General features: G+C 41.7%; 1 protein-coding gene across 1 annotated transcript in view; it reads right to left on the bottom strand.

Annotated features, from left to right (window-relative positions):
- The window catches only part of JCAD (junctional cadherin 5 associated), a 70200-nt gene that overhangs the window by 5857 nt on the left and 38938 nt on the right, over positions 1–25405 (bottom strand). The window contains 2 exon segments of the mRNA XM_078152027.1: positions 2577–3479; positions 3482–6396. Of these exon segments, the coding sequence (XP_078008153.1) occupies positions 2577–3479; positions 3482–6396 (3818 nt within the window).

Genomic DNA, 25405 nt, shown 5'->3' with positions numbered 1-25405 from the left:
CCCAGGGCTGTTGTGAGGATCAAAGGAGATAATATCTGTAAAACTTAATAAGCATTTAATAAATGTTGATTCTTCCCTTTCCACCCCACCCCCACTCCCAACCCCCTCTTCATATTACTCTAAGATTTTGAATTTAATAGAGTATAGTTCTTTCCAAAAAACCAGGAGAGTTTAACACTAACAGAGTCTTAGATTTTTAGTCACCCGAAGGGAATCTGTCCCTTTTAACTTACCACATTTTTGATTCTTTAAACCATTTTCCTCCTTATTCCCAGTTTGAATATTGAATCCATTCCCTGTGACTATACAAAGGTGTTCCTGCCTAGGGCACATGGTCAATAAGCATAGTGACTGCATGGTTCAGTCAGCCCCAAAGAGATCTATTTGTGCCAGAGACTTTTGGCTCTGACCTGTGATTTCATCATGGAGGGAAAGACCCCTCGTGTGCAAACTCCCTCCACAGGTAAAGACAGATGGATTTGTAAAGTTAGTTTCAGAGAGTTGTCTGGGGGTACCAAGAATCTGAATGACTTACCTAGAGTCATATGATTACTGTGTGTAGGGGGCAAGACTTTCTAATTACACAGGCAGGCCCTCTTAAACTTTTTCCCCTCCAGATCGCTTCAGCACTTCTTAAACTGTGGGTCTCAGAGTAGCGCTGGAGGGGTCTCGAGTGTAGAAAGTTTACGAAGCCCTGCAGCCAACAAGCCCCTTGCCTCTCAGAATCATATCAGAAGTCCATTCCAGGCTGGTGCAAAGAATGGTCACTGCTATTGGAAAACTGACAAATCATGCAGGTTTCTGAAAAGTTAATGAGTCCGTCTTGAAGGCTTCAGCATTCCCCTTGCCAAAACTGGCTTATGGGAGATCTGATAATTAAGACATAAGACACACGAAAAGGCAGACCTGCTGAGCATTATGGGGAGGAATGAGAGTACAGGCTGTTTATTCTAGCTGCTAAACCTCTTAAAGTCTATTACATTAATCTGATATTGAACAAAGCAGTCAAACAAATGGGAAAAAATATTTTGAAGGCCTTTGGGATATGTAGGCCATTAGGTCAGTCTAATCTGGCACGTCTTTTGTTCTTATTCAGTTATTAAAGGGTGGTTAGGAATATTTAGGAGGTATGTTTCTAATCACCAGTGGTGATATCCTGGAGGGTAATTTTTGTTGTTGCTGTTGTTCAGTTGTTTCAGTCATGTCCTACTTTTTGTGACCCCATTTGGTGTTTTCTTGGCAAAGATATTACAGTGGTTTATCATTTTCTTCTCCAGCTCAGATGAGGAAACTGAGGCAAACAGTGTTAAGTGACTTGCCCAGGGTCACACAGCAAGCAAGTGCCTGAGGTCAAATTTGAATTCAAGTCTTCTTGACTCCAGGCCCTGCACTCTATCCACTGTGCCACCTAGCTACCCTGGAGGGTAACTACTAGTCTCTTATAAAATGTCCAATGGTGCTACCATCTAAGATGGAGTACCATTTTATGGAAGCCAGCAAAGTTGTGACTTACTTCTCATAGTAGTTAGGTTCTGAGAAAACTATGTGTAAACTTCATTTCTGTGAACAGAATTTTAAATGCATCAGAGGATTCAAGGGAGGCAGGGTGGTACAGTGCAAATAACAATGGCTTTGGACTGAGTTCATATCTGCCTCTGATACATACCACCTATAGAACTCTGATGTCCCTTCCACCTCTACATCTCTGATCTTATCCTATACTTAACCTAAATGAACACTCTTGTCTAGGGAATCTGCAATATGTAAGCTTGTTTTAAATCTTTTTTCTTCATAACTGAATTTCAATATAATTGGTATCCTTTGGGATTTTATGTATTTTATTTTATGCATTTAAAAACATGGTTCTGAGAATGGGTCCATTAGCTCCACCACATTGCCTAGGGGCTCCGTGACACAAGTGAGATGAAAAATCTCCACTCTGGCATATCTTTTTATAACACAAAGAATTTTTTTTTGTTTTTGTTTTTAAGGCAATTGGGGTTAAGTGACTTGCCCAGGATCACACTGTTAGTAAGTGTCAAGTGTTTGGTCTGAGGCCAGATTTGAACTCCGGTCCTCCTGAATCCAGGGCCAGTGTTCTACTCACTGCACCACTTAGCTGCCCCTAAAGAATTTTTTTTTTGTTAAAATCAATAATCATTCCCCAGTTTATTTGGTCCACATGCCAAGTTTCACATACTGGTTTTTCTTAAAGCAGGATGTACTTACATGGTTATTTCTTACATTCTGAAAGGCAATGCAACCTAGTGGTTAGGAGACCATTTTTGCAATCAGACCTGGGGGAAGTGGTACCTCTGACATCTCCTGCCTTTATGACCACAGGAAAGTCACTTAAATCTTCGTAGTGTCCCTAGTCAAGTCTCTGAGGCCACAGAAATTAGAGACAAATTGGTGATCTGCTTTAGTGGAGGGAGTCTCTACACCAAGAGTTCCCCCACACTAAGTAAATCACAGGTTTGAACCTCCACCTTCCCCAAAAGGATTCTTAGTTAACAAAGACAGATTGTACTCATCCCCAACAAAGCATCACTCAAGTGTTAGTTAATGCTACTTACCTAGGCAAAAAAGATCTTGCTCTGCATTCTTTTTTACACTACGTATTGTCCGATGCCCATTTTCTTCAGCTCCAGCATCCCCCACTTTGTGTCCTGGGTCACTGCCATTCAAAGAGCCAAAGCCAACCCTTGACTGTCCTTCCAGTCTTCTCTGAATTTTCTCTTCCTCTGTTTCCTCCCCAGAATCAGTGCTCTTGGAACTGAGACGTCTAATTCGAGAGATGGAATCAACTTCCTTCATTCTCATTAGCCGGTCCACAGCTGTTTTGGTTGGAGGACTCACTAATTTCTCTTGTATGGTTTCAATCACCTTGGAGGTGCTTCTGAATTTCTTTTCTGTGCCCATCCCGGTGGAGTTTCTTTCCAGACAATGAAATAAAGTTGACTTGTAGGACTGGTTTGTCCTGAGGTCCTTTTGACCACGGAGGTTGGAAGGTGATTTGGGCTCAGATGCAGGGACCAAAGTATTAGTGGTGTCATCTCCATCCACACCTGGGTTCAGTTCAGAATCTTGGGGAATTACATGTGTCTTCAAATGTGTGTCTCTCTCCCCTACAAAGAGAGGGCTTTCGGTCCAGCCACACTTTCTCCGGCTGTCAAAAGCACTTTTTGATGATACAGGGTCAGGGTTATTTGATTGCACCAAATTGCATAATGTTTTTGTTGCTGGCAAATCAGCCTTGGGAACACTTTGAGCAGGACTGGGAAGATGGTTTGGCCCTCTTTCCTTGTTACCATGGATGAGGGACTCCACGGCTACTTCTATGCCCAGAATCCGGGCTGCCCTTGTTTGAAGGGGTTCATTAGGAGGGATTTCTATTGCACCTGGTTTTTCTAACACGTCATCTAACTTGTTGGCACTATGCTCTGGACCTGTATCAAGCCCCACAAACTTTACTTCATGTCAGACAAACCTTGGGTTTTGTTCACTAAAGAAATGTGTACCCCTGACTCCCCCTCTTCGGCTCTGTCACTCCTGGGATGAATTATTTGGCTTGGTGGTGCAGAATTGACTACATCGCCATACTGACTGTTTTCTTGGGGCTCTCTTATGTCAGCTGGGTAGCTCAAGGGGCTTGGAATTGTCTTCATCAAACTATTCGACATCATTCTTTTTGCAGGCTCTGGGCTGGTGGCCAATTTGTTTACTCTGGTCTCTGTTTCCTGGTTTCTTGTTTCTGGAATCGCACTTTCTTCTGTGGGCTTAACAGATTCACCTTTGCTATCTCTTCTCTGGAAGGGTATCCGTGGTTGAGGATAGTCGTATATGAAATCAGATGTCAGCTCCACACTCTTGACTCTTCCTGATTTAAATACGGGAAACTCTGGTATTGCTGTCCTTGGCTGTAACCCAACTCTCATTTCCTGGCTGGGTTCATCAGGCTTATAGTCCTTTAACCCAGTGCCAGCATCAATATCAACATCCCCCTGCATCTGTTGTTCACTTTCTATAATTTCTCCATCAATACTGCTGCTGCTGCTGCTGTTGCTGCTGTCACTGCTGCTTTCTTCCTGTTCCTGAAGCTCCTTGTTAAAACTTTCTAACTGACTAATTACGTCCCAGGGACGACGGCTAACTGGTTTTAAGAGAAACTGACCAAAGAGTGCTTTACTGTTGCAAGGGGCACTTGCCTCACCCTTCACTACTTGACCTTTGAATACTGGCTTAGTGTCCCTTTCATTTATGTCGAGGGAGGGGTCATCAGGCTGTCTTTGGCCTGCTTTTGATGTAGGCCCCTGAATGATGGACGAAGTAGTCCTTGAGAAAGCACTATTGCTAGACGGGCTGAAGTACATCTGACCTTTCAGATTCCCGGTATTTGGCCTCAACTTCCAGTCACTAGGAGGTGATGCTGATGGCTTCAGAGTTTCAGAGGCAGAGCGGTCTGATACTTTTGGAATGGGTGGTACACTGCATTGGCCCTCCATGTTTTTAGCAGGAAGAAACTGGAACGTTTGGGATTCTTGGGTGACAGTGGTCTGTGTTTGCTGGTCTCTGTACTGGTCACCTGGCCAAGACCCAGAATATTTGAGTTCTCTATGTTTTGTGGAGTGACTGAATCTGAGGTCATTTGTTTGTTTGTACTGTTTTGGCCCTGCTGCTCCTTGTTTTTGTAGCTCAGGTTTACTGGCCATGCTTCCTGTAAGTGCCTGTAGCTCCAGGTCTGTGGAAGACATGCTCAAGAGACTTTGTTCTCGCAAAGCCCCTCTCTTATCATTGCCATTCTTTTTATCCGCACTCTGTTTTAAATCATTGTTATTCCTATCTGTATCTAGCAGATGTGGCTCTGATTTAACTGGGACAGAAACCAAGCAAAATACAGTCTCGTTCACTTTTTTCTTTGAACTTTTCTTGGTCTGAATCCCAGTTTGAAATGTTTTGAGCTTAGTTATGGTTTCACAGGTACTCTCCCACTGTGGGATTTGGGAAGAAACCCTCCCTTTAGCACACTGCTGACGGCTGTTTTCCTTATCAGGCTGCTGTTCACTTAAAACACAATTGTCTCTTTGGTCAGGCAAGGCACAGATTTCTCTGTCTAGAAGGGGTGCTGCCGGGAGCCACCCAAGGCTAGGTTCATAAGAGGCAGGATCACTCTCACTTTTGGTTGCTGGGACTTGGCTTTCAGAATGAAAAAAGGCACCATCATCTTGTGCTTGAACCCGAGCTGGTCCCTGGAAACCAGAGGGACCTGCGGTATATAGCTTTTCAAGGAATTTGGTTTCCTGGAAGAAGTCCTGATGATGGGTCATTTTAATGTGTCGGATTCGTGGGTCACTGAAGGGAATATATTGAACTGAGCTGTCACAAGCATCCATGCGCTGGGGGTGTCTGGGAAGCCCATGGGGGGGACACACACTTGCACCATATTGATTCCCTGACCTGTAGGAGTCGGATGAAGTGTAGTGGCCAGCAATGGGCATCTCCATCAGCTGCTGCTGCTGCTGCTGCTGCTGCTGCTGCGTGTGACCACCATGCTGGAAATGAGGCACTTCATTTAGGGAATGTGGATTTGTGTTCTGGTGGGGTGGTGATCTGTAAGATGGTGGTGGGACGTACATGGGAGGCTCCAAATTTGGGTCTAGGTTAGAAGGGTCCTGTCTAGGCTCATTAGTTTTGGGCAGAAAAGAAATACAGTCTTTCTGGTAGTTATCCTGATACCTGCTGTTTTCTACTCCACTTCGAGTCTGTCGGTAGAGTTCATAAGATGGAGGTTTTAGGGGTCTCCCATACTTGGGCTTTTGTAAAGGAATATAGGGATCACCCTTTTCAGGGTTTCTTAGGTACTCCAAGTTTGATGTACTATTTGTAGGATAAAATAGCATTTTAGCATCCCCTGGCAAATGGTAATCATTTATCAGAGTGGGCATTTCCACACATCTTAGGTCGTCAGGGGAAAGAACTCTAGGCAATGACTGGGACTTTCCCTTGTTTTGGGAATTAAATGTATTGTCTCCTTTCGTAAATGAGTACAGATCTTGCAGCAGCTTCTCCCCATCTCCATCAGACATCTGCCTCCCTAGTCTCCTAGGTTGGTTCCAGCTCTCAAGATTTTCATTCTGCCACTTGGGATCTCCAGATACTTTCCAGCTGTCTTCTAAAACTGCTCTCCTCATTGTGTTTTCCAACCTCAATCCTACTTCCAACTGACCCTCTCTCACATTTCGGGTCATACCATGGGGCTCTGCCATTCTGGGGGTTTCAAGGTTTACTCTGTCTGTATAATCCAGCAGCACACTGAAGTCTTGTCCTTTTCTTCTCCAGTAGGCAAGATCTGTCTTAGGCTGGGAAGACCACACTAATGATGGCTGGTTATAAAACCTATAAAGGACAAACACACGTGTCGTGTTAAAAAACAAACAAACAAACATAAAAACAAATGTGTTCTCTCTTTGCCTTCTGAATTTCCAGAAGTTAAATTCTGCTTTATTCCAAATGAATTTCCATTTCCCTTTTGTTATTTACTCCCACTCAGATATCATTTCACTAAAACTTTTTGGAAAGACTGGATAGCTCATGATTACTAGGCTGGTCATTTGTTTTTAATATCCAGCTATTTATAGGCTAGAAGAGCTGCTGTCTTCTTTAGCCTACGAAGAGGCAAAGGTACAAGCCCATTGCTTACCATAGCTAAACCAGGATAGAGCACAGTAAACCTTGTTGCAATCATTTAAGCTCTTAAGCTTGGTAGTATTGGCAGTACTGATGGGCTAGCAGGCGAAGGCAAGGCAGAAAAGTCAGAACAACCATGGCCATTATCAGAAGATTCAAAGTTTAGTGAGATAAGCTGGCAACCAGGCAAATGATGATCAGCACCACAGTGTTTCCTGTGTCCTCCCACCTCATCTGGTACTGCCCTCATTTTCTCTCTCTCCCCGCTGCCCCCAAACATATGAAAACTCCTTGCAAAAAAATTTTATCTCTTATATCAGGGTCACTGGATGGCTGCACTTTGAACAATAGGCTCTGTGGTGCTAACTTTTGGCATCGCATGAAACATTTGGTTTTCACTTGTTCCCTTCATGATATGGATCCTAACTTCCTTCCCCCCCCAAGGTCCCTTGGGTGACTCATGACATAAGAAACACAGAAAGCACAGCTGTGGGGCAAGATGGCAGCAGGAACAATATAATTTTAGGATACCTAAAGAAGAACTTGACCTAGAGATAAATGTGGACAGTTCTTTTTCATGGGACTCCATGTCTGATGAGGAGATTCTAGATGACACACAAAATTTTCCCCTAGGTTGTAATTTGCCAAATGGTTCTCCTTATTCTAAGGTAATCAACCCTTTTCACCACCATCACTATCAAAAAAAAAGTTCCTGAAAAAGCACTCTGTTAGATGCAGTATAAAAATGTTAAGAGACAGTATATTAGTGTCCAGAGACTAGGATTTTATTACCTAATAAAAATTCAGCTATCTGGAATGCTGAGAAGAAACAAGTGTTCCAGTGAGTGAATAGTTAAAGCAGAAAACTGGTTCAATTCTTGTTGTAAAATGCTTTCTAAGATAAATTACTCCTCTTTCCAGCACAGTATCCTGAAGGTTATTTGAGAACTTGTAATGCCTCAGGGTCTTACTTCAGAATATCAAGTCTCATTGTCTAAACCTGTAGTTAGAGGAGTAAGAGACAGAAATGAATGTGTATTCCCAGAGATTTACCCAAGAAGTTATTATAATTTTTTTTTTTTTGGCATAAATCCCTGATAGAAACTGTTTTCTAGTGATTTGACTCCTTTCTCCTAAAAGTTGAAATCAGCTGAAAAAAAAAAGTTCTGGAGTACTGAATCTGTTAGTTGGGTTCTGCAAGACTGAATTACATGGAAATTAAATGTACTTCAATTGAAGCAGTCTGTTAAATAGCTACTTTAAGAAAAGATATCAGTGCCAAGGGTTGAAAAAAATAGCCTAATTTGCTTGAGATCCTGTTTGTTTTAGGTAAAATACTTCACTGATGAACCAGAATTGATTCTGAAAAGAGGGTTGGGTGTTGGCAGGGTAAAGAAAGCCACAACTTCACATTACAATTCCCAAAGCTTTACAGGCACCACCAAATCCTCCCTGGTCCATGAGATAGTCTGTACAGATTGGCTAATGGATGGCTGATGCATAAGTCACCCCTGATGCTGGCCCCATTGGCCCAGAGGACATACACACTGTTCACCTTCCAAGACCACCCAACAGCCCCTCAAAGCTTTGCAACTTTGCCCTCCAAGAGACCACTGGAGCATCCTCCATTGACCCTGGGCAGGTCAGGCTGAGGAGTGTAGGAAATATTTTTAATTCCTTGAGGTCGGCTGGTTATTAGAAATTAAACTCTGCAGAACCCTGTACTTGGCAATGGTTTAACTCAAAATATATACACTTTGTAAGACACTGAAACTGTCAGAGGGCCAATTAAAAAAGTATGAAGATAAATCAGTTAGAAGTCCACGGTACATCCCTTGTGCCTGAAGAAAGTACAGGTCATCTCTGTCTGTGCTTAAGCTGCCATATGAATAGTGTCCTGCAGAGCACAGAGAACGCTGGGTGCTAATGGCTGATATAGAGCAAATTTTTACTAGTATGAAAAATTCTCAGCAAAGGTCCTTGCTTCTTAAGAATCTATAAGCACTATACAGTTAAGAAAGTGATAGTTTCTTATTCAAGGACCAATTGCTATAAACAGTAAAGATTTTTGTGTTTTCATTTAAGCTTACAGATGTGTAAACTTGTCCCCACTTTCAATCATTGTGCAATGGGGAATGATGGGTTAGTCTCATGGCAAGATCAAGGGATACCTGATGGACAGCCCATGAGCTACACTAGCATTCTCATGATATCAATAGGCTATGAGGAAGGTTCCAGCCTTAGGATGGAACTCCTTACCAGAGTAAACCTGTGGGAAGATGTAGACAGAAACCACAAAGGCAGCACTGGTATGGATGGGTTGCAATCTGCATCATCAGAAGGAATACTCACATCAATGAGATTACAGCTCCACTGGAATATGGGCCTATTCTTCACTAAAGCCTAACTCTCATGATAGAATGGAGAAGACCCCAGGTTGTTAAAGAGTGCATCAGAGTGCAGACTCCACCAAGGGGAAAAGGCTTGAGTATCCGGGGAGCAGCTAGGTGGTACAGTGGACAGAGAGCTGGGCCTAGAGTCAAGAAGACTCATCTTCCTGAGTTCAAATCTGGCCTCAGACACTTACTAGCTGTGTGACCCTGGGCAAGTAATTCAACTTTGTATGCCTCAGTTTCCTCATCTCTAAAAGGAGCTGGAGAAGGACATGGCAAACCACTCCAGTATTTTTGCCAAAAAATACCCCAAATAGGGTCACAAAGAGTTGGACACGACTGAAACAAATGAAGAATATCAACCAGCAGAGAAGCAACCCACCTAAATTTAGAGAGGGTTCATCACCAGAGAATGATGATGTTTTTCAGCCACAGTAGCTCTCAAAGACCATCTTTGAAATAATCAAATGATTATTCATCTGTGCAGGGGTGGGTGGAGAGTATGCCCACACTGAAGAAATCACGGATCCTTGTAATAGTGATGAACTCAATCATATACACAACATAGTGTCCAAATAAGTGATAGATTTATCTCATAACCCTTAGATCAGATATTAATTCAAATAATGCTGAACACCAGCTAGAAAGTAATAACTATGTAAAGTGGGTGTCGACATAGCCCCTACCTGAGGGGACCAAAAATAACTTAACAGAAGAGGTGAAATAGATACGCCTGACTTTCCACTGTGTGATGGTTATGTCTAGCATACATTGTATTCCATCCTTGTATACCTCTTTTTCAAAACTAATTCTCCTTAGCTCTTACCTACAACTCCTATAAGACAAATATTCTCCTCAATAATCCATGACAAGGAAGCAGATTCTCTTGGGGAAGAATACCTTGGGGCATTTTCAAACCAAATATGAACTATCAGGAAACAATATAGAGTCTGGGATTTAGAATCAGAGGATGTGAGTTCCAACCCCAGCATTATCATTTATTACTCGTGCCTCCTTAGGCAAGATGCTGCACCACTTTCGGCCTCAGTTTCCTCACTTGTCAAATGAAAAGTTTGGACTAAATGACCGCTGAGGTCCTTTCCAGCTCTAAAACTATGATTTTGTGATTTGTAGATTGTGGAAGGTTTTGAGTCAGCCATGTTGATCTATCTGGGCAACATTAAGATGACTTAAACCCACTGCTAGAGTACCAAGATCTGGCTTATAAGTTTTTCAGCAGGTAGAAAGGAAAAAAGGGGAAGTGGAAAGGGGGTTTTAAGTTAACAGAAAGCAGCTGAGATTAAGCTGGATAAACTCCATTGGAGAGGGGAGTATTGATCAGGGATGGTTATGAAAAGAGTTAGAGGTATCCTTTGTAGAAAAATTGTTCACCTTCACCTCCAAGGTGAGAAGACTGAACTTCACAAAGCTTATGACTGACACTCTGTGCTCTCTTGCATTAACGTCTTGTTAAAATGGAATAGAATCTGGTATGTTAATGCTTCTTCCCTTCATGGAACACTTTGAGAAGTGGATTGCCATGAATTCTCTTTCAAATTGTTGATAACCATTTCAGAAGTTTCGGCCTCCCCTAAGTCGGGGGGAGGGCGAGAGAGATAATAAAGGGATGGTGAAATTGGCTGCCACCAAAGCAAATTAGAGTCATGGCCAGCTGAGAGAAACGCCATCAAATCAGGGCAGCAAACTGAAGATGTGGGAGGCAGTTGGGAATAGACAGTCATTCTCAGAGTCAGGATTGAAATGCAATCTCAGACACACAAGTGACCATGGGGAAATCACTGAATCACTGCAGCTATAAGTTACAGAGACATAGAATTGTAGATGGAATTCCCACACTAATGAAATCATGGGTCTAGATGAGATACTCTACCATTCCCATCCATCTCCTCCCCCTCCCCCTCCCGCCCCCTCAAAATCCAAGTAGATAAAGCCTTAGAAGCTGTCCAAGGCACAAACTAGGTTCTATAGACAAACTTCTTTACTGGTAACCTGGATTTTATGGGACTAAGAACTCAGTGTGGGTTAATAGTACAATATGGCAGGTAAGAAAGCAAATATAATCTAAGGCTGTATTAGATGAACATGATGTGAAAAATGAGAGGTGCAACTGGAGTGTTGCCTTGGGTTCTGTGGACATTTTGGAACAGATATCAGTAAGTTATAGAGCCTGCATGAGAGGGACAATCAGGATGGTGAAGGAGCTTGAACTAAACCAAGGAAAGGAACTGAGAACGTCAAGCCTTGCAGAAATGAAGACAGCTACTGTATCTAACATACATTCTAAACTGTTGTGTTACCCACGAAATCTAAAAAAGGCTACACAATGATTTCTAGTATTTTTATATAAGGAAGTGAGATCTAGTTTTCTTTCAAAGAAAAATCAGTCAAAAGAAACTCAATATTGCAGTAAAAGCAGATAAACGCTAGCATGGCAAGAGGAATCTAACAGAAAGGAACAGAGCACATTAAAGCAAGGAGGGAAAAGATAAGGAAGTCCAATGGAATTCGTAATCCAAATAAAATGGGTCCAGGGAAGAGTCTATGTAAACATTTATTGAGTGGGAACTGCTCAGTTATTATGGACATTTTGTACACTTAATGAATAAATGATAAAGCATTTATTAATTGCTCACTGTGTGCCAAGCACTGTACTGAGTGCTAAGGATACAAATACAAGAAAGTAAGATAGTACCTACTCTCAAGGAGCATACATTCTAACTGGGAACGACAACAGATAAAAGGAATTTGAAGGGGATGGTACACATCTGGAAAGAGCCAGGAAGTAAGTAGAGGCTGAATTCCATGAAAGATAAGCAAAAGCTCATTTGTCCCTAGGACAGTTTCAAAGGCAGAGTCTGGTGTTTGGTTGAGAGGGGGATGGAGATGATGGCTGGAATGTAAAAAGCATGGCTTGGAAATGAAATTCATTTATTCAAATGTGGATTTTTGGAAGTTATCTGTTTAAAGGACTGAATGGAAGGGACACAAGCAGAGAAGAAGCCTGCTAAGAGATTTAATCCACCGAAGGCACAATTTCTGAAAATCTTTAAGAAAAAGAGGGAATGAATTTTGACAACTGGGAATTCCTGAAAATCATTGCAAAATAACAGATGATATACAGGCCAGGAAATATTTTTAAAATCTAAGCATGTATAAAGCATTATTTCTAGATGACTGACATCTTTTAAAACCAAGGAAAATTAGCAAATCTAATTACTGAACATTTTAAAATCAATTGCAAAAGAAATCAGGACAAACAGGAAATAGGTAGGAATTCATAAAGGTTGCCTTTCAAAAGAGAACATGCACACAGACAGAAAAAAGGAAAGAGAATTCGTGTGGGGGTAGGATAGTAATGCTAGAAATCATCATAAAGAAAGTATCATTCCAATGAAATACTGGAAAAATGGAAACACCCCAAAACAAAATGTTATCACAAACAACAGGTCTCTAAAGCCATATTGAAATAAGCTTATAAAAGTGAATGAAGGGAGAAATTGGGGAAAAGATCATACAACACACATTTATTAAGTGCCAGGCATTGTGTCAGGCATTGAGGAATCAAAGATAAAAGCATCCAGTTCCTCTCCTCAGGGAGCTCATTTCTAGCAGGAGCGGATTAGGTCGGGAGGAGGGGAGGAACCTGAAGTTTGGATTCAGTCAAAGGGCCACACTTGAGGACTTAAACGGGGACACGAGGCCTCGAGGCTGCAGGTTCCCCATACCTGGGTTGGGCTCTTGTCCCCTCAAAGTGTTTGCATTTCGAGTATGATCTAACTTCCACTCAAGTCTTATAAATTAGCTTCCTGTCCCCATCTAAATCTTATAAATTTTATAGTGATACCCATGGGACTACTTAGCTTAGTGGCAAATGAAATGCTAAAGAGGTATTTGGGCCACAGATTTTATTCCCTGGACGGCAGTTAGCTCTGCCCGGAGAAAACACACGCCTTGATACCACTGATTAATAACTCAAGTCCTGCAAAAGCATGTGACATTTTTTACAGATAGAGTACTTATTATTTATCTCCTAAAGTCGGTATTATATGTACAATAGTCATGAAAAAGAAGACCCTGAAAGAAGTCCAATTAATTATGTATATTAGGTTCAGACCCCATACTCAAATTCATAATTTTGACAGCTGCCTTTTCCTTGTGAGGCAGAGAAATAAAGGCAAAAAGGAAAACTCAAAACAACCACTCTCCTGTATGAAAAAGCACCTTTATGTACGTGTCCTACGTCTGACTTTACATGCACAATATTTTTTGTGTGACTTAGATTGCAAATTCCTAAAGTATGTGTCGAGGGAGGAAGAGTACATTTTATTGTGGATAGTATAATTGTCTCATGGTTACTAAATATGAACTTCGGGGGGGCAATTCTTCATTTCAATTCACAGACATTTAATAGGTTATTTCCAAATTGTAGGTAGAGCACAAAGCCCTCATAGAACTTTTTGTTGTGGTTTATTCAGTCACGTCTGACTCTTTGTGGCCCCATTTGGGGTTTTCCTGGCTGAGATACTGCTGTGGCTTACTTTCCTTCTCCACCTCATTTTACAGATGAGGAAACTGAGGCAAACAGGGTTAAATGACTTGTCCAGCATCACACAGCTAGTAAGTGCCTGAGGCCACATTTGAACTCAGGAAGATGAGTCTTCCTAACTCCTGGCCTGATGCTCTATCCATTGTACCACCTAGTAAGGAACTTACAATCTAAGAGTGGTATAGTGGTAAGAGCACTAGGTTAGAAGACAGAAGACCCTAGTTCAAATCCTACCTCTGTCATTTAGTAGCTTTGACCTTGGGCAAGTCATTTAATCTCTGTGGACTTCAGTTTGCTCATCTATAAAATGGGAAAATTAAAACAGGGAGTCTCTAAAATCCCTCTCTCCCCACCCCCAATCTATGATCCTATGAGCTTCAAAGTGTTGTACAAGGTATAATATAATGGCAAAGGAGAGATCCAATCAAAGCATAATGTTCAGAGAGTAAGACTGCTTTCAGCTAGGAAAATTAGGGAAGGCTTCATGGAGGAGGTGACAGCCCCTAGTCTGGGGTCTTGTTAAGCAGTGGGTACTTGGTCCCCACAATCTTTACACTTGCACGGTGATGCTACTCATCCATATATTTTCTGAGCTGATCAATATAGTCGACATGGTGCTAGGCTCTATGGAGAACACAGAGCTCTAAGATACAGGAAGAGACCTCAAGGCATACACACATAGATTTGAGCAGACATGAAATAAACAATAAAAACGAGGTATAATTAAGTACTTGATTATGTTGTATGAACTGAAGCAGGTTTTAAACTTGAATCTTCTTCCTGACTCCAAGTCAACATTTTACCACCTACCGGTATCTATGAACTCAAAAGAGCCAGAACTTGAACCTATGTCTCCATATTTTAAGTCCAGTGCCATATTGGATTGCAGCTATAAACTGTAGTGAACATAGCTCAATGGCCAGTCACAATATGCAAGCACCAGTACTTGGGCTCACTGACAAGTCTACTTGGAAGTACCATAAATAAGAGCAAGAACACAAAGTTATGTTGTCAGAAAATATTGGGCAGCATGTTGCTGAAGACCAGTTTGGGGTATGAATTTTATAAGAAATTTAATCAATGGAGAAATAGACCAAATTACCAAAACAGACAGAGGATACTGAATTGGGATTTAACACATGAATACAAATGGGGCAATAGTTCCAATAGGTGAGAAATGTGCCCAGATGACATCAAAGCAGGATCTGGCTCAAAAAGTCTAAGCAAACCAATACATTTAGACTAAAGGCATCTTAATTACACTCCTTCCTTCCTTCCTTCCTTCTCCCAACTTACTACCCATGACCATGAACAAATCACTCAGCTTTTCTAGACCACAGATTTCACATCTGCAAAATGCCCAGATGACTTCTGAGATCACTTCCAACTCTACATCTATGACTCTGCGATCCTCACTACAACAGTATGAGTCTAGTGCTATGGGCATTATCTCCATTTTACAGATAAAGGCAATTAGAAGCTTAAGGATTAAGTAAATTGCCTCTGGTCACACAAACTCCTTAATATCAGAGGCAGATTTTTCACCCAGGCCTATCCTGATTTCAGGACTTTGGCCAGGATATCACAAGTTAATTACATAAAAAGGAAAGGTGAAAATTAACCAACCAAGTGCCTGCCACTGCCATGGTAGGCCTGGGAAGGTTTTGTGGAGGAGACGACATTTCCATTTGAACTTTACAAGACTGACAATTTAGGCACAGGAAATAGCATTAGCAAAGATCACCCTGTGTGGTGTGGCAGGTACAGGGGATAGTTTGCCCAGAGCCAAGAGTGGATAGATGAGAATAACAAGAGACAAGACCACCTAGCACATAGTAATACAAACAAAAAGAAAGACCCTTGTCCATGGGGAACTTACATTCTAGTGGGGAAATTGAGAAGAGAGGAGAAGGGGTAGAAGGCAACTGAAGCTTGGTACCAGATTGTATAGAACTTCATATACCAAAGGACTTTGGATTTGACTCAGTAATTGATAGGAATTCTGAACTGAAAAACACCATGACCTGATAACCAAGATTTCTGTCAACAGTGTGAAGTATGGATTGAAGTAAGAAGAGATTATAGACAGAACATAGGGAGGTTGGGAGGCTACTGCAATAGTACAGGGAAGTGAGATCCTGTACTAGAATGGTAACTGTAACAATAAGAGAGGAAGCTAGGGACAAATACTATTACAGAGGCATATTCAATAGCATTTGGTAATTGACTGACTGGGTTAGCGAGGTGGCTCAGTCGATAGAGTACGCTGGGCCTGGAGTCAGGAGGACCTGAGTTCAAATGTGAACTCAGACACTTCCTAGCTGTGTGACCCTGGGCAAGTCACTAAACTCCTATTTGCAGTTTTTTCATCTGTAAAATGTGGGGTCACACTGGAGAAGGAAATGGCAAAACACTCCAGTATCTTTGTCAAGAAAATAGAGAGTCACACACAACTGAACAACCTAGCAAACAACCACAGTTGATTGGCTAGAGAATTAGAGAAGTAAGGAAGAATGGGTGAAAGGTATATTGACAGAAATAGTAATGTTGCGCATAGAAGCAGACATGGGGGGGAAGGTTTGCTTGAGGAAGCTTCAGCTTTCTCTTTATTTGCTAGTTGGTGTGCTAAAAAAAAAAAGCAGCCAAGTTCATTATTGGTATTGACGCAAAGGTCTAACCAAAATGTTAGACCTAAAAAGGATAGAATTTGTTGGAAAACACATGTAACTGTAATTGTGTTAGGCAGGGGTTGGGATTCTCTGAGTGCTACTAATGGGAAGCCAATCTCTGTGGATGCTAAAAACAGATTGAGTCTGCTATAGATGAGGAGGGGTTGGAGAGAGAAAGGAAAATGGGGAGGGAGTAGAGAAGGGGCAGAATTTAAGCTTCTTGAGGGCTGAGACTCTGGGTTTTTGCCTCTATATCTCCAAGTTCCTGGCACACAGTGTTTAATGAATTGGGTTAAAGTAGTACACAGGCTAGAAAAGGAGAATGAGCAGAGAAAGAGGTCCATACACACATGGAAGGGGTGAGGCAGAAGACCAGCATCAAAGATTCCATGCCTTTGATTTGTTCTGAAGAAAGGTCTCTTGTGAAAATCTTTAGAATTCTCTCTCCAAGGGACATTCAAAACCTTGAACAACCTTAAAAAACAAGTCTTTAACAAATGCCTATGAGAGATAAGAAAAACTTCCCCATCTCTGACCCCTGCTGCATTTAGCGATTTCTATTATTCATTCATTTCCCTGGTTGATATGGCAATGAACTTGTTAAAGCCCATGTCCCCTCCTTAAGAAACAGCAGCTTTCTGAGAAGGCTAAGTACCAGTATCCTCATCTAGCCTGCATATGGCAAGGATTTGTAAGGATATAGTCTGCTATTTCTGTCTAGAGTCCAGACTGTATTTACATACTTCTGAGATGTAAGGTCCTAGAGTCCAGTTGGGAGGGGGAAGTCTAATGCTTGAGATGTGTTTTCTCAGAACAGAACTCCCATCACCAAAGCACCTGATACCTCCAAGGGTCATCGCTGAGCAAACAAAGGCAGGCTTCAAACATTCCTTCTATCACTCAGGGGGTCCTCCACACTGGCTGAACTCCTAACTGTGCAACCATTGATTACAGGTCAGAGGGAGAACCCCAAAGCCACAGTTACACATTGCCTGATGAACTCTTAGACTCTCGTGGAAGAGACAGAAGAGAAGGAGGGCAAATGCGGAAAACCAGGGCAAATCACCATCCCCAATTACCCACTTGAGAGTCCATTCTGGGTCTCAAACTGCCCCAGGAGCTCAGAATCAATGAAAAGCATCCCAGGCTACAGCAGTTGTATTTCAGAGCTAATACTCATCTCGTCACAACCCATGACATAACTGATGAGCGAGGAGCAGGGTGACATTTTTGAACCCTACTATCCTTCCAGGGAAAAGAGGATCTGACACAAAAGGGAGGTTAGTGTTGGCTGGGGTGTTGGGAAAGCCTATCACAATTCATCTTTTGTCATTTTCTGGGTCTGAATCAAAAGGACTTAGAACAAGTGACACACAGCATTTTAAAATACACAGAGTTTTCCTGACAGCTTTGTAAGGTTGGCAATGCAAGTATCACCTTCTTGATGAAGATGACGAAATCAAGACTTAAGTAATTTGTCCAAAGTAACAAAGTAAGTACCAGGGCAGGTAGTTAATGCCAAGTCAGTCAGTCAGTCAGTCAATCAACAAAAAATTTATTAGAGTCTCTTAACTTTGAGAGAATATTAAAAACCAGTCCTCTTACTACTATATTGAGGTAACTGGACTCCAGATTCCCTTCTAATTAGGTAACACTACCACCCCATGACACAGGCTCTTATTTTATGCCCCTAAAGGGTGGAACTCAAAGGAAGAACATATACCTGTTTATACAATGCCATCGTAAAAAACAAATAGTTTACTGAAATAAAGCAGGAAGAGTAAGTTTAGACTGGTTTTCCTCTGCACCCATTCAAATAATAGCTGAGGCTGACTACTTCAAACATGGCAATGATGCTGAGGAAAAAGGGGTGTTTCAAGGAAATGGTTTTCCCATGCCTTTATTGGAAATGAGCAGTCCACCCTACCTGGTGAAGGTTACCTTAAACTTGTATCCTAAACTCTCTTGGTGAAACAAAAGAACCATAAGTTTCTTACTGTGTGGAAAAGGAAAGTTAGAGTGCGTGACATAAATGTCACGAAAGGATTATTATTATTATTATTATTATTATGGGCTAGATGGTTGTTTGCCTGAGATGTGAGGCAAAGCTTCGGGCAGCTGGAAGGGAGATTGCTAGACTAAATGATCTTTTTGACATCCCCTAGATCTGGTTTTCACATCCTAATCAACCTTGCCAAAAAAATCACCTCAGTAATTCCTAGAACACTGACCCAGTTTTCTCCAAGTGAAAAATAATTCCACTAGCAGCAACTCCTGCCCAGTGCTGATACTGTGACCAAGTCCACACATCTCATGGTTTTTGATGTTGGTGAAGTCTATTCCTCAGAGCACTGAAGCATGCTGCTCGCCTTGGGTCAGCTCCTCGCTGGGTGTTGGCCTCTGCCTCTGGAATCACTGTGGGCTCTGGTCATTAAGTTTTTGCCAAATATTGCCCAGAACCAGGCCTCCACACCACTTCCTAACCATCTGGCACCCTCCAGCCACCACATATTGCCACTTTCTAGCTCTCTTTTAATGTGTTGTTCTCCCCTGTTAGAATATAAACTCTTTGAGGGCAGGGGCCATCTTGTTTGTTGGTATTTGTATCTAGAGTTTAATAAATTCTCTCCCTGTCTCTCTCTCTCTTTCTCCCCCTCCCTCCCTCCCTCCTTCCTCCCCCTTTTTGGTTTTAAATGCCCAAATGTCTCATTTTTGAAGGTATCCAATAGTGAATAGAGTGCCAGACCTGGAGTCAGGAAGATCTGAGTTCAAATCCAGCCTCGGATACATACTAGCCGTGGGCAAGTCACTTGACCCTGTTTGCCTCAGTTTCCTCATCTGTAAAACAAGCTAGAGAAGGAAATGGCAAACTGCTCCAGCATCTTCACCAAGAAAACCCAAAATGAGGTCATGAAGAGTTGAACACGACTGTAAGCAACTGAACAACAACAACGTACCAGCTGTTATGGGAGAGGCAATGTGGCGTGGTTGAAAGGGCAACGGACTGAAAATGCAAGTCCCCAGGTCAGGCACTTACTGTATGACCATGACCAAGTTACTTACCTTTTCTCTATCTCCTTATCTCAGTTTCCTCAGTCGTAACAAGAGCTGACAGCTAACATTTATATAGTACTTTAAGGCTTTCAAAACATTTTTACATTGTTATCTCATTTGGTCTACACGATAACCTGTGCAGTTATTATTCCCCATTTTACATATGGGGAAACTGAGGCTTATAAAGGTTATGTTGCTTGCCCAGGGTCACAGAGTTAGTTACATGTCTGAGGCAGGATTTAATTCTGGTCTACCAGATTTTAAGTTCAGTGCTGCTATACTCAGTTACCTCCCTGTTGGGCTGGGTTGTGAGGGAACTTCTTTATATGCCATAAAACACTATATAAATGTGAGCAGCTGCTTCTACTTCTTCTTCTTCCTCCTCCTCCTCCTCCTCTTTCTTCAACCAAAGTATCATTATTATCCTTATTATTTCAGTAACCCATGAAACAGATTAAAATATTTTATTACTAGAATTGAATATGGGAGTTAGGGAGGAAACAGACCACCATGGCAGGCAGCATTAGCAGGGAGAGTTGCTCCAGCCCTAACATTTTGATAGCTCCTTGAAAATCTGCCTTGTTAGTGAAGAAAAGCATCTCAGTTTAGGGGGTTCAAAGGTAAAGGAGTAAGGTAGTGGGGATATCTGTATCAGCAAACATGTTCTGAAGCAGAACAGCTAAAGAAATACATATTTCTCTCTGTAGAGGGTCAAGACAACAGTTTCGAATACTGAAGGCATGAAATGAAATTAGTTAAAAAAACAAATCATGTTTATAGATTTGACACCAAAACAGATGTTCAATTTTAATCTTTTTTTTGAAAGCCAGTCTAAGCAGGATATGATTTTAAAGAAACACAAATAAGCCCTCTCAGAATGAAGTGTTTTCTATGTGCAGTAGCCCTGTCTGAAGGGTGTGCTAGGCTCACTGATCTTCTGCAGGCCTCCCAAGAAGAGGACCCCCCAAACCACTGTATCACAGGAGAGGGAAGTCTCTAATCAGTCACAATTCTTACTGGGGACACAGAAGTGCAGACGATGGTTAATCACAAGTTACAGCCGTGACAAACCAACACCAATCTCTCCTAGAATTCCTGAAGGGGGTTTGTTGGGGGGGACATTATTATAGCATAAAAAGAAAGGCAGGGCTTCCACAACTGAAACCTCCCATGGAAAAGATCACAGGGCTGGCAGTCAGGACATCGGGGTTTGAAGCACACACTTTCTACTTCTCTGACCTCAGGTGAATCAAAGTCTCTCTCAATTTCCCCATTTATAAAATAGACATCATAACTCCCAGGGTTGCTGTTAAGGATCAAATGAGAGGACAATCATAAAGTGCTTAGCATCATGCCTGGCACATAGTAGGTGCTGTATGTTAGCCACTTTTCATTAGGTATTATCGAAGCTTAAATTGCTTCATTTCTCTCTGGCTGTCAGGTTCCCACGCACTATAAAATGAAAGGGATGACACCAAGAGGTTCTCTAAGTTCCCTTCCAGCTCTGGCGACTAAATGATTCCCCTTGTTATTGTTGTTGTTAAGTTGTATCTGACTCTTCGTGATCCCTTTGGGGATTTTCTTGGCAAAATACTGGAGTGGTTAGCATTTCCTTCTGCTGCTCATTTTACAAATGAGGACACTGAGGCAAATAGGGTTAAGTGACTTGCCCAGGGTCACACAGCTAATAAGTGTCTCAGGCCAGGTTTGTACTCAGGAAGATGAGAGTCTTCCTGACTTTGGGCCAGCACTCTAGCTGCCCAGATACAATTCTAGGAACCTATGAAGTTCTACTGTGCTAAGTTATGCTAACATTTCCTCTGATTATAAATTTTCACCTCAAATACATGAACAAAACTCTGTATACTCAACAGCAATCTAAATTAAATATTCAAATAGTTAAAATATATATTATATTAAATATTATAATAGCATTCCAAACATACTATTCAACCTCTACCCACATCTGTGCCAAACTAGCAGAGGTTATGAATATACCTTCTGCTGTTATTCTTTCACATACAAGACCTCTTTGCTCAACTACTAGTCTCTCCTTGGAAGGCAGGAGCCTAATATCACTCAATACCCTCCATTACATACCGGTTTGTTGTTGATAATGATATGGCACACTGAAAAAATCAAAGAGTCATAGAATCTCAAAGTAGGAAGGGATCTTAGAAATGATTTAATCCAACCCATGTTGGAACAAGAATGTCCTTCCTAACTTCCTGATCATCCAGTCTTTGCTTGAAGACCTCCACTGAAGTCTACTAACTGGCTCCTGATGTAGCCCATTCTATTTTGGGGGTAATTCTAATGGTTAGGATGTTTTTATTTATATAAAGATTCTATCTATCACCCCAATGTTTATCCACTGCTCCTAGTCAAAGAATTGAAGTTACAGAATTCACAAGCCCAAAAGAGTAAATAAATCTCTCTTCCACTTGATAATCAATCACCAAGTATTTATTAGGTACCTACTGTGTGCCAGGCTCTGGACATGCAACTCTTCTGTTCTCCCTTAATTTTTTTTCCTCAGGATAATCATTCCCCATTTCTTTCTGCTGACTCTCTCATATGGGACAAACTCAAGCCTATTCACATTGCCCTCCTCTAGAGACACTGCCAGTTGTCAACATAACTTCCTACAGTGAGGTGCCCAGAACTGAACACCATATTTCATGTGTGATCTGAACTGGGCAGAGCACAAACCAAAACAAAGAAGATACGCCTTTCCTAATGCAGCCCAAGATTGCATTTGTTTTCTTGTCTGCCACATCCCACTGTTGATATATTCTGGGGTGACAGGTCATGAAAACCAGAATTTCACTTATAGAAGGCTGTCCAGTTGGAGGAGGGAGTACTGCATGTAGATCAGATCAGCAATTTCATGGGTGTGAGGACCTCCCTGTGTAGAAACTTCCTCCACTAATGCAGACCCACAACTTCCCCGTAACTGATGGTTTTAGAGAATTGTCCAGAGCACAGAGAGGCTAAGGGATCTGATTTACGTACTGTTACACGGCCAGGATGTGTCAGAGGTTGGACCTGAGGGTAGATCTTTCTGATTCCAAGGTTAGCCCTTTGCCCTCTAAACCACACTGCCTCTCGAGGACTCCAATGATATCTTTTCTAATTATATGCTTTTCTCTAGGCTGCTTATAACTCTGAAAAGACAATAGCCAATTTCATCACCCCTTTCTCAGCCCTCATGTCATGGTTATCAACAACAATTTAAGAAAACCAATAGCAATCAACTTCCCCAAATGGTTTGTGAAGGTGGGGAGCTATTAACATGCCAAGGTCTATTCAACTTCAACTAGACTTTAATGCAAGGGAGAAAAGGGGCTCATAAATAGCTTTACAGAAATTCTCAGTCACCAACCCTGGGGATCAATAGCTACTAAGAATAATCCAGAAACATTTCATTATGCCCCTGCTGATCAATATCCCTTTTCGCAATAGTTCCTCTCCAGACTGGCCCCAATGACACCAATACCACCCTTTCTACTTCCATTCCTTCTTCCTTCCCCTCGCCTGAAAAACCTGGCACTTCTATGACCATTGAATCATAGCAGTGGGTTAACAGGCTGGCATCCATTTCACCCAGATAAAGCAACTACCAGAGTAGCATGGCTAATTAAAAATATTTCCTAATCTTAACATAATTTCCTAATTAACATATGATTTGGGATAACCTTTTGGGATCTTTCCCTGAAAGAATTAACCTCTTTCCTGTCCAATCTTCACATACCTTACTCCCTTCCATATAATCTATTACCTGGTGACTATCCCTGTTGTTGTTTCTCACACTACAATGCAATGAATCTCCTGACTCCAAGCATTTTCTCTAGCCATCCCCCAAGCCTGGAATTCTCTCCCTCTTCATTGCTACCTCCTGGCTTCCTTTAAGTCTCTTTTTTTTTTTTGAGGCAATTGGGATTAAGTGACTTGCCCAGAGTCACACAGCTAGTGAGTGTTGTGTGTCTGAGGCCAGATTTGACGTCAGGTCCTCCTAACTCTAGGGCTGGTGTTCTATCCACTGCACCACCTAGCTGCCCCTTAAATCCTACAATTCTACAAGAAGCATTTTCTGGTCCCCCTTCATAGTAGTGTCTTCCCTCTGAAATTATTTCCAATTTATCCTATCTAGATCTTGTTTGTACATAGTTGTGCGTATGCTGTCTCTCCCATTAGACTGTAAGCTTCCTGAGGGCAAGGAAGTTTTTTGCCTTTCTTTACATCCCTGGTATTTACCAGAGTGCCTGGCATGTAGTAATAGGTGCTTGATAAATTCTTGGGGACGTGATTCATGTTTCATCAAAGAATATATTCATTTGCCTTACTGGGCTATTTGCTCCAATCTCATCTTGGTGCAACAGACCTTTTCTGCCAACTTTCTTAGTTGCCTTGGGCTGGAAAATTGTTTCACCTCATCCTTTTGTGGATTCTGCCACTCAAAGGTTTGTTTTGAGGCATTATTTAAAGTTATTTGGAGAAGAATTTGGGAGAACTCAGGTGAGTCCCTGTCTTTTCTCTACCATTTTCCTTACTGGGCTACTTGCTAAGAGCTGGGAAAGAAGGCCTAGAAACAGAGCTATAGAACATCATATCCATGAGGGCTAACCAGCACCCAGCTAAAGGTCAAGTTTGCCTGCCTTCTCTCTACCATCACATTACCTAGGTCCCTTGCAGGTAGGAACTATGTTTTCTAACTTCTCACAACACACTTATCATTCTCTTCATCTAAGAGGGGCTCAGTGTTATGTAAGCCTACAGATGGTCAGATAGCAACCTTTTCAGAAGGTTACAAAACAAGTCTTCTGTATGTTCTTGGGTAGTTATTTAGCATAGAGTACCAGACCTGGAGTCAGGAGGCCTGTGTTCAAGTTGTGCCTTAGACACATGCTGATTGTGGGACCTGGGGCAAGTCAGTCAGTCAATCAACATTTATTAAGCTCCTATTCTGCGCAAATCACTTCTTAAGCTCCTACTCTGTGCAAGCCACTTCACTAAGTGCTGGGAATACAAATAAAGAAAAAAGACAGCCCTTACTCCTCAAAGAGCTCACAGTATGATGGGGAAGACAACAAGCAAACAAAAATGTACAAACAAGCCCTAGACAGGATGAATAGGAAGTAATTAACAGAGGCAAGATACCAGAACTAAGAAGGTTTAGGAGAGGTTTCCTGTAGAAGAGAGGACTTTAGTTTGGATTTAAAGGATGCCAGGGAAGACAGTAAGTAGAGATGATGAGGGACAGAATTCCGGGCATAAAGTATAGCCAGAGAAATGGAGTGTTTTGTTTGTAAAACAGCCAGAAGACCAGTGTCACTCAATTGAAGAGTATATGGCAAGCAATGAGGTGTAAGAAGACTGGAAAGGTAAGAGAAGGCTGTGTTATGAAGGGCTTTGAACATCAGAGTTTTTTGGGTTGGTTTTGTTTTTGTTTTTTTTTTCATCCTGGAAGTGATATTGAGCCACTGAAGTTTACTGAGTAAGGGGCAACATAGCTGGACCTGGGGTTTAGGAAACACTGTGATGACTGAATGGAGGATAGATCAGAGCAAGGAGAGACTTGAGGCAAACAGACCCATAAGCAGAATATTGTAATAGTCCAGGTGTAAGATGATAAGAGCCAGACTGGAGGGGTGGCAGAGTTAGAGGAGAGAAAAGGGAATGTATGAGAGATGTTACAAAGATGGAATCAACAGGCTTTGGCAAGAGATTGGATATGGTGGGGATGGGGCGAAGGGGAAGCCATTTAACCCATCTCAGTTTCTTTCCTCATCTATAAAAGGGGATAATGATAGCATAACCTCAGTACTGATGTGAGTATCAGATTTTAGTACAGATATGTATGTATCTATGTATGTACGCACGCATGCATGTATATTCCTTGGCAAACCCTAAAGTGCTACTACAGAAACATTAGCTATTATTATGACTATAATATTTGGAACACTGGTATTCCCTTTGTGTGGTTATGCAGGTACGCACACAGAAACAAATTTCAGTATTTCGTGAATTTAAAA

The sequence above is a fragment of the Phascolarctos cinereus genome, unplaced genomic scaffold (genome assembly GCF_003287225.1).
Source record: "Phascolarctos cinereus isolate Bilbo 61053 unplaced genomic scaffold, phaCin_HiC Scaffold_1;HRSCAF=81, whole genome shotgun sequence".
NCBI classification, from domain to species: domain Eukaryota; kingdom Metazoa; phylum Chordata; class Mammalia; order Diprotodontia; family Phascolarctidae; genus Phascolarctos; species Phascolarctos cinereus.
Note: the sequence above shows the minus strand (reverse complement) of the source record. Positions and strands in the feature narration are given on the sequence as shown.